General features: G+C 41.6%; 3 protein-coding genes and 1 non-coding gene across 4 annotated transcripts; 1 reads left to right on the top strand and 3 right to left on the bottom strand.

The window, feature by feature from the left end:
- Positions 1–486: 486 nt before the first annotated feature.
- LOC108046083 lies at positions 487–726 on the bottom strand. Its single transcript, XM_017125636.1, has one exon. The coding sequence runs from the start codon at positions 724–726 to the stop codon at positions 487–489; it is 240 nt and encodes a 79-aa protein (XP_016981125.1).
- A 3,140-nt stretch (positions 727–3,866) lies between these two features.
- On the bottom strand, positions 3,867–3,939 carry Trnar-ucg. The gene has a single exon. It is a non-coding gene; the product is annotated as a tRNA-Arg (tRNA).
- Positions 3,940–4,902: 963 nt separating this feature from the next.
- Positions 4,903–6,095, top strand: LOC108046093. Its single transcript, XM_017125651.2, has one exon. The coding sequence runs from the start codon at positions 5,068–5,070 to the stop codon at positions 5,992–5,994; it is 927 nt and encodes a 308-aa protein (XP_016981140.1). The 5' UTR covers positions 4,903–5,067; the 3' UTR covers positions 5,995–6,095.
- An 823-nt stretch (positions 6,096–6,918) lies between these two features.
- On the bottom strand, positions 6,919–9,579 carry LOC108046153 (glycosylphosphatidylinositol anchor attachment 1 protein). The gene is made up of 3 exons (XM_017125727.1): positions 9,307–9,579; positions 7,568–9,246; positions 6,919–7,297 (listed from the first exon to the last, which is right to left on the bottom strand). Exons 1-3 carry the CDS (start codon positions 9,482–9,484, stop codon positions 7,136–7,138), a joined length of 2,019 nt encoding a protein of 672 aa, XP_016981216.1. The 5' UTR covers positions 9,485–9,579; the 3' UTR covers positions 6,919–7,135.
- Positions 9,580–10,021: the final 442 nt, after the last annotated feature.

The raw sequence follows: 10,021 nt of genomic DNA, 5'->3' as shown, positions 1-10,021 counted from the left end.
GGGCAGCATATCAAGTGCGTTTCCGTCCGGTTCCTTTGCTGATGACTCATCAATAAAGCAAATAAAACAAGCGGAGGAGATGTTACTTCTCAGGTCAAATGAGTCCTTTATATAAATCGGAAACATCAGCTGAGTCAGCCGGAATTTAGGTAAAATAAATCAAAGGGGATATAGCGAAAATCAAAATTCCAAGTTTCATATATTAGATAATCATTTAGAAGTCGATAATAAATTCCTATTTTAAATTTATTTAATTCGATTTCAATAATGTATACTCTAGCAGATAAAGATTTCTGTTATTAAAATAAAATTTGTAGTAAAATGTATATCATTAATGTTTTAGTAAAAAATCTCTTAAAATAAATATTTACAATTGTTGTTATATATTTATTTTTTAAACATTTCATTGGCGACTAATGTTAAACCTCTTGTAACTAAACTGTCCCTCTTTAAAGTTCCATCTTCTCCTTCGGTTAAAGATTTAATTTAGATCATTCTTTCCCGACTGTTTTCATATAAGATTGTGGCAGAACCCACAGGAGGAAGTCCATTGGCGAACTCGCAACTCGGATGCTTTCCCAAGCGAAATATCATGCACAATCTGCCCTTTCCGCGGGGATTTTCCTTGGCCATGTCCATGGGATTTTCCTGAAAACCGCCCAGTTCCCATCCACCTGTGGCTGCACTTTCCGCTGGCAGGACTATTTCAACCGGATCGCTTAACATTTTAGGACTGTAAATTTGAGATCAAAAATGTGATCATTAAATATGACTATAAATTTTACCTGCAATTCGATATCGATGGGATTTCGAAATGGGTTTTCCCCGACGTAGACAATAAAGTCGCAGTGATACTGTGCTCTGAATTCGGGGCACAACCTGCCACGCCTACTCGGAGTTCCGCCCATCAATCCATCCAAGAGGATGACATTGTACAGATGGCTCATAGCGCCGTGTATGCTTATCCCCAAACTTTGTCACAGTTAAATGACAATAAATGTCACACAAAACGCCATAAGCACTCACACACATGTACCAGTCTATATATATGCGAATATATATATATATATATGTATATAAACATACACTGATAGGAGACGACAAGGACATAAAAGGCAAAAGTTGTGTTCGCCAGCGACATCAGCGCATAAAAGTTTTCCTTTTCCCGGCTTTTCCTACCTTTTGGCCAAGCAACATGCTCGACTTTTTTGCTTGTCTTTTACTTTTTATACTCTTGGAAAGGTTATATAAATTAAGCTAAAAGTGATATTTTAAATTTTGTACTGATGCTATATTTGACAAATTTAATACAAATAAAATATAGCTAGCTTACAAAATGTTTTCTTCTATTATTTGTATAAGAGTTGGCCATAATTTGAATTCTTTGTTTCGGAAATACGCTTGCAACTTTTAAAAGTTTATAATATAAATATTTTTTTGTTTATCAGAAAAAATAAAGATTAAAGTCATTAATTTACTTAAGAAACTCAAACTTAACTTTTTCATAGTCTACTTATCTGGGTCTTGGAATGTATCTGTAGAAGAAGCTAATACAGGATATTTATATTTGTAGGGTATTTCAGCCGCCATTTTGTGTTATTAGTTTTTTCTTCCTTGTTTTCATTTTACTTTATTTTTATCTTATTTTTTTTTGTAAGTACTTAAGCCTGTGACGGAGGCACGTCATAACTTGGCCGTAAAACAGCTGACAACTCGGAGAAGAAAAGAGGGATGTGTTATGGCATCTACCCCTCTCTTTCCACCCCTGGTCTTCCCTCTCTTTCTGCCCTGATCTTCCTTCTCTTTCTCCACCAGCTAGTTGTATTAGTGGCCTAATGTGCTAAACAACTGTTCAACGAGGGACAAAGGGAAAGGAATTGAATTCCGGCTAAATTTAAGGACTAAGAAAAGACACTCACCGAGTTTTATAGCCCTCTCTTTCACTCCGGTTCCCCCCTCTCTTTCACTCTCCTTCTCTGTGTGTGTGTGTGTGTGTATGGGAGCACGTCGAGAGTTGGACGCAATGAAAAAACATCATGCGGGTAGCTGTTGCTTTGTACTATCCTATCCGTCTTCCACTGCAACCCGCAACACAAGCAAGTACAGACAAACCTCAATGAAATAAAATAGCTTTAAACGCCTTGGAGTTTTATGTTAATAAAACGCGAATTCTACAGGTTTAGATGGTTTTATGTTATTTGGTCATTAGATGGTCATGTATAACGCATTATTTCATATATATATTATATTTTGGTTTTAATTTTTCAAAAGTAAATGAAGTTTTTGGAAAATAAAAAAAGCACATGTAGGTTTTTTTTCAAATGACAGAATATTTGACCTGGAGTAGTTCGACATATAGAGGTATGACTGTATATTCCATCTGTAGTATCTGGCCTTTCTCGCTCAATTTGGCAAATTCCCTCATGCACTCCACTCATTTCTAGTTTGCCTACTCGAGCCTCGTTTGTCATTCATCCAACGACCTCCGCCTTTCTTTGCTTTCTCCGCCTTTCTCTGCTTTCTTTGCAGATACGAAGGCTTTGTTTTTCCTTTTTGGAGGGGGCCTGTTGTAGGCTCTGATTGTTTGTAAATAAAATCGTGAGTTTTATTGTCGCTGGGCAAACTTTGATTAAGAGCAGCGTCAAAGTATTGAAAAACTCCAAGTGGAAGCAAGCCGAAATTAAATTTTGAAAGCAACCGAGAGGACTTCGAACTAGTTGAAAACTTTTGAACGCCACGAAAATCTGCACACACAAAACATATCAGCGGGCAGTGAAAAAGAAAAACAAATACCGAATTCAACAAACTTTACAAATTGAGAGAAATTGGCAGTTTTGACGGCATTTTTATTCGCATGCAATATTATTTTGTTATTTGCTCACTTTTGCGCCATTCGTGTCCTTCGTTTTGGCAGCATCTGCACTTGCAAAAAATTCTGATTTTTTTTTTTAAATAACAACCAAAATTTGTAATATTTAATTATTAATTAAAGCTGGACCACTTAACGTTTTCAATAGAAATATTTTCCAGATAGAGAAAATATAATTATACATCAGCACGTCTAAAGATATTCTTGGCATTTAGAAATGTCCTTTAAGTTGATTGTTAGAATTGAAGCATATTAAATTGGTAATTTTAAATACAACCGGTAAACAAATAAATTCCTTGAAGGTTTTTTCTTAAACAGCACCCATACAATACCGAAGTGTATCCTTATATTCGTCTGAATGTTTGTTTTGTGCCCGCCTTTCTATGCATTTGTTTTCCATTTCACCTGCGCAATTTTTTGTTTTCATCGTTGGTATTTCCAAAAACGGAGTGCAACGTGACTCCCCTTTTGGTGGGAGGGGGATTTCGAATGGGGCATGTGACCTGGAGGGTGGGATTCCCGCTGCTTTTGCATTGTTTCGACAGGGCGGACAAAACACACAAATAACTGTCAAAGTTTCAATTCTTTTCAAAAGTAAAGCACGGCTAAAAAAAGAGCCGAATCCAAAGCAAACAACGGCAGAACAATGGTCGAACAAATTGAAAGCTCTCGATTGGTATTCCTCTATTCCGCACTTGTTTCCCCACTTTTCACTTTTCATTAAAACAGAAACAACACGAGGCAATGGAATGCTAGTTGGAAAAATAAGAACAAAAAATACTATTTAAGTCACTGTATGAAGTGGAACAATGCGATAAATTCTTTTTGAAATGTACTCTACTGTTTAAGATTTTGTTTTATTACATTTAAATTAACAGCACTAAATTTTATTATCGCAGAGATCTGTTCGTTTTTCTTTTAGGTATATATCTAGGCATTACAATTCCTTTTTCAGATCTTAAAAATAACTTGGCACAAAAAAAGACTAAAAAAGTTCTGACCATGACGGGATTCGAACCCGCAACCTCCGGATTCGAAGTCCGACGCCATATCCGTTAGGCTACACGGCCTCTTGAATCGTCCGATTCCTATAATATATATATTTATTGTAGATCCATTCAGCCGGCCGTTAAACTTAATATCCTTTGTCGCCAGGATAAGTCTACCGGTGATGGAAGTTCTGTTTACTGACACGTTAATTTATTCTCTATAAATCGTCGACCTTTTTATCCCCGTCCTTTCGCTGTCATGGAAAGTGCAACTGCTCTCGTTCTTCGAACAATTTTAATTATTTCCACACGCCGCAAGGAGTAATCTTGGTCGGCTGAGGGACTCAGACAGAGGGGAGAGGGGGTGGATGGGGCGATACCGACCGCAGAGAGTGTGTTGGCTTTAACGGGGAATTAAGTCGGGCAACAGGAAGTCAGCAAGCACAATAATTAAGATGAGCGCTCGAGGGGCAATTATGTGACATCAACTTGCCAATTTTAACCCTCTCTTTCCCGCACCCAACTTCGTATTCCCTGCATCTTTTATCCTGCAGTCTCGCAGCTTGTAAACACCACAGGATAATGCGAAAGGGTTGGGCAACCGTGGGTTAAAACAAGGGACCTTTTAATTGCGTAAGCTATATTTCTGCAAAAATGTAAACAACTCTAAAATTCTATACAAACTAAAATGCATTAAACATAATAAATTAAGAGTTTCTGGCTAAAAGTGTATATTTTATAACAAACTCTTAAGTCATCCTAAAAAATGAAACATAATTAAATATTATTAGTTAGAAATCTGTTTTTTGGACAGCTTTTGACAAGGTGTTACTTAATAAATACAAAAAATGTCTAGTAAAATAAACAAGACAATAATCTAGTAATATACTTACAAATAATAATAATAAAAGTACAAAGACTATCCTTTTTACTAATACATTTAAGGCAGTCAACAAATTTAGTAAAGGTTACAAGATATAGTTTCCCAGTAGGCCATTCCCCATCTGGTAAGAATCCATACCTACTCCTAAAAGTGGGACACACAGAAAGCGTTTGCTCAACAGTTCGGTCACTTCACTCCTAAATCTTAAATCAAAACAGAACAGATATATACGACACACAACGAGAAATTGGAACCATATATAGATCGTTTAAAGCTGTATTTCTTTTTTTTTTTTAATCTAAATTTTCCACAAAACTTTGGCTAAGATGAGCACTGAACCGAATGGTGAACCTTGTGACAAGGAGGCAGTGAAAGTCGCGGATCACAATAGGTTGACTTTGGACCTGGCTTTGGCCAATGTTGTGGATCTGGCCCGTCGTCTGAACTTGACCAGCGTGGAGGGTTATGAATGCTTGGAGATGGAAGAACCGGATGGTCATAAGTCAGGAGATGACACCGAGCGTGCTCCGTCTGTGCAGACTGGGTGTGGAAGACCTTCTCCGAAACAAAAGCCTGGATCCGTAGGCCAACGTGCCACGCCCAAGGGTTCCCGATTCCGCAAGACGGAGGCGCACTCCCGGACACCACGTGGCGTCCAGTGTTTGACCGCCCATCTGCCGGTTCCACCGCCACCACCACCACCCTCTCCTCGATCCCCACAGGCCCGGGGACTTTGTTTGGCCCTGGAGCGGTCCGAGGACATCTTGATACAGTATGGCAAAACGGACGAACTGCTGGAGAAACTACTTTATGAGGCCAAGGCCATCGATCGCCAGGTGATCCTCCAGAATCGGTTGCAACGGGATGTGGAGATGATCCGCAGCCTGGAGTCGGAGTTCAGTGGGAGATCCATGTTATATTTAACCGAGGCCATTCGAGCCGACTGCGAGAGTCTGCATGTCAAGGAGCTCCGGCAACGATGCATTGGCACTTTGAAACGCCACGAGGAACGGCTCATGGAGCTGGAACTGGACTTCGAAAAGGCTCAGGACGATGGCAACGGCAAGGGCACCCAAACCGATGTCTATGCATATCAGGATATAATCGTGCCAACACTGGTCGAATTCGACTTGCTAACGGATGAGCAGGAACCAGGACTCGAAGCATGTAAAGGAAGCAAATCGGGAGCAGGAGATGGCCACCACGGGCAGCAGAAAATCCAGGATGAAAATCATTGCAATAAAGATAGCTAGTGTGTAAAACTAATGAATACATTTATCGTAAATCGCTAGACATAAACGTCCTTTTAAAACATACTAAGCTAAATTAAAATAAACCAAATTAAACTAAACCAAACAAACCCAAAACAGACTTTTTCGGTTGGAAATTGAAGTGACTAAAAAGCAGAATATTAATTGAAACTTTCAATAAAATTTGGTTTGAGATGACACATGATGAAATCATCAACATGAGACGATAGGAAACACTTTTTGAATAAAAATACCACTGTTCCTCGGCAACTTTGTGTTTGCCTTTGAATATGTGTGTGCGGAAAGTTTTCTTGTTAAGTTGCAGATTGAATGGCGCCGGTAAACACGGAGCGGAAAGTGCAGGTCTCCGGGTTTCCACTTCCCAGTCACCAGTTCCAAGATCCCAGTTTCCAGATCCGAGGACACCATGCATCCATGCCCCTGATTGAGCCAATTCCTGGCTCATAACTAATTGCCACCGACGACGACGACGACGCTGGCAGCGGTGCAAAGTTTAAATTAAGTTGCGTGTCATAGTCGAAAAGTTTTCCACTTATTCAAAAGAGGCACGTGCTCCACTGAGCACCTCTCCACGGAAAAACTCCTGCCCTCCACTGGCCAACAACAAGAACGGCGGAGGACTGACAAAAGAAATAATAACAACTCCTGGCTGAAAAATATGCATTACAGCTTTACGTGCAAACAAAATGGCAAACAAAAAGAAGAAAACAAAATAATTTTGATAATATAGTAAGCCATTTTAAACAATAAAGTAATCCAAAATTGTAAATCTTAAAATAATCCCACAGGAAATTTTAAAAAGTTGCTTAATAAAGGCTTTTCAGTACAAATCACCCTCTTAACGTCTTCAAAGGTTTTAAAATATTAACAAATTTTAGTTTACATTACTACAAAGTTGTACTCGAATTTCCAACTAATAAATAGGCTTCTTTTATTTAGACAATTAATCAAATGCATAACATTTAAATGGAATTTTATCTGCATGTGCAATGTAAGTCCTTCAATTTCTTACCGTCATTACACACATTTGTTGGGTTTATCACACTTTATCTTAGGACAATTTCCAGTTGATATATGTAGACATTCAATCAAACACTGAGTAACATTTGAATGGACCTCCTCTTCAATTTGTTTTCACCTTCGGCTGCGGCGACGTTGATGGCGACTCATCGAAGTCCAGGTAATCGGCGTAGTCTCGTCTCTTGGACAGCGCCAAGGTCCAGCAGATGATCCACAGGGGCAGGAAGATCGTGCAGATGACAAAGTACAGCCAGTTGCCATAGATCTAAAAATCGAAAATATTCAAGTTCAGTAAAAATTAAGTATCCAATCTGCAGTTAAGTTTTATGATGCCAATAAACTACATCCGGATTTAAATGTTATTTAAAAAGGCTACACTTAAAACTGGGAATTGTTGGCTTGTATAACAAAAGTTTAACATTTAACTTTGGCTCTTATTTCCCTGGCTCAAAGTTTGCTTAAAGTTTGAATTATAATAATATAAGTTTGATTTGCATATGTTAATTACAGTTGAAAACTAATTGAGTAAACTCACCACGGAATCGATGAGCCCGTAAGCAGATGCATCCATGGCCGCGGTGGCCGCCCTTAGCATGATCTTCTGCAACGACAGCTCTGGGAACTGGTAGAACGTCATGGCCAGCACGATCACATAGATGACCATCATGGGGTTCATGACCAGCGTGGCCAAGCGGACCGAGTTCCTCAGCGTGCTGCGCGAGTTCTCCTCCTTGGTCTCCAGCGAGATGACCAACGGCACCGTCAGCACGGCCGCAAAGAATCCCAGGGCAAAGTTGAGCAACCCGATGACGATCAAGGCGCAGCCATAGATCAGCAGGAATGCCACGTGCAGTAGCTCCAATCCTCCAGGCGGCAGAACGACCACAAATGGCAGGATGAAACCAATAAGTGACAGGAAACTCAGCACCGAGGTGGTCAGCGGAGCGGCGCCCATGGGAATCTCCAGGAAGTACTGCTGCAGCGGTAGCACGTTGCACAGGAAACCAATCAGCAAGGTGGCAGTGAGATATATCAACACCGAGCCATAGGGCAGCTCAAATTTATCCGGTTCAGAGTCCGGCTCCAGTTCCTCCTCCTGCTCCTGCTCCCTGACCAAGCCCGCCGGTGTTTCTTGTTCAGCATTGGTCACCGGCAACGTGGACCACGTTAGATAGGCCTTCACAAAGGCACATGCCACCAGAGCCACCAAAGCGGGCATATAATCTCCGATGGAGATGTACCGATCATTGTTCACGATCACATAGAAGAAGAAACTCTGGTGGAAGCGCTCCAGCAGATTGTTTAGACTCCTGGCTATCCCTTCGATGGCTTTTAACAGAGGCACTGCCGCCGATCCCGGACTTCCTTTCAGCGTGGCATGGGTGGCCCTCCGATTAGCGGCTATGGTTAGGGCATCAATCCGATAGCGATGGAAGAGACCGTGATTCCCGTTAGGCACGCCCGACGATTGGCTGGCCAGCATGGTCAGCATCTGGCGAAGATTCTGCTCAAAGGGGGACTGACTATGGCGCCGCTTCTTGCGCGGCGCCTGTTTATAACCTGAGGCGATTCCCTCGCGGGCCATAATCCTCTGCACTAAATTGAACATGTCCAGATTGGGAAGCTTGCCATTCAAACCCTCGATGCGCACATCCACATGGTCGATCTCCAGATCCTGGACTTCAATGTTTAGGGCAGCTTGCAGCGAGCCGGCGCGAGCGGGCAAATTCCCTGGACGCAGATACGCCTTGCTGACATCTAGATCCCGATCCCCGTCGTGATAGGCCTCCAGCCAGGCCTGCATGCCGAGCTGCTCCTGTTCAGTGACCAGGAATATCAGATCCTTGGCCCAGTAGTTCTTGCGCCTTGCAAAATCGGCAAAGGCCAGCAGGAGCGGCACGCTGGCCGAGATGTCTGTGTGCACGGAGCTGGCGGCACGATAAGGAGCCGCGAAAACAATGCCCTCCGTGGAGGCAATCCTCGGCGCCCTCAATATTCCGTATATGTTTTTGCCGTGATACTCCTTTCCGCCGCCAAAAGGATAACGCAGTGTGTAGTTGTGGGTGTGCGTCTCCAGCCCGAACTCGTTCATCTTGGCCGCAATCCAGGCGTGCGGCGTTGTGGACAGGTGATCCTTGCGCTCGCGATGCAACTCCTCCAACAGCTGAATGGCCAGGCGATTGGCATCGATACGGATCTCCGGGTAAACTAGGCCTGTGAGGAGTAACACTTGATATTAGTGGGCTTCGCTGGACAGTGGAGGATGCAACCCACCTGGGGAAAGGGCATTCTCGGAGAGATATGTCCCGTGGTTAAACTCCGGGAGCGCCAAACAGAAGAACCAGGCCACACCCGCCACATAAAGGGCGTAGCACACCAAGCGAACATGTCGCGCCAGTCCGTCCACCAGTTTACTCTGCGTCGATATCGACGGATCGGACAGCAGGCCCATTTTCGATCCCTCGCAGCTATATCCTGTATATATCCCTAATCACAACAACAGAATTTGGCCGATTGCTGCCCGGCGAATTGGGATTTATCGATGCGGGCGCTATCGATTACGGATTGGATGGCGATATCGATTGAAAACGCCCGCTAGCGAGTAGCAAACACGCTATAGTTCTTAGAGCTTTTAAAACAGGATTTAAATATTAAGATACTAAAAAAAATATAGTCATCTAGAAAGACAGAAAGTAATTTGTAAGAAAATCAAAATTTTCCTGATGGATAATTTTTTGTTTATCCTTCCTAGCGAAAATATTTTTAAAATATGTATTTTTTCCACCATTTATATTTTTTCCCTTTTTAAATATATATATTAAATACTTTTTTCTACTCTTATGAAAAATGTTGAATTGCCTTATCTTGAACAAATATCGTTATGTCATGCTGACATTTTTTCCGTAAAATGAAGATGTCAGCAAATAATTTTGTTTAACGAAACTTTATCAGGCTTTTTGTTTTCCTAGTGCCCATTTGTTTCATTTTT

The sequence above is a fragment of the Drosophila rhopaloa genome, unplaced genomic scaffold, assembly GCF_018152115.1.
Source record: "Drosophila rhopaloa isolate 14029-0021.01 unplaced genomic scaffold, ASM1815211v1 contig_3, whole genome shotgun sequence".
Lineage (NCBI taxonomy): Eukaryota > Metazoa > Arthropoda > Insecta > Diptera > Drosophilidae > Drosophila > Drosophila rhopaloa.
The sequence above is the reverse complement of the archived record's forward strand: the minus strand, read 5'-3'. Positions and strand labels throughout refer to the sequence as shown.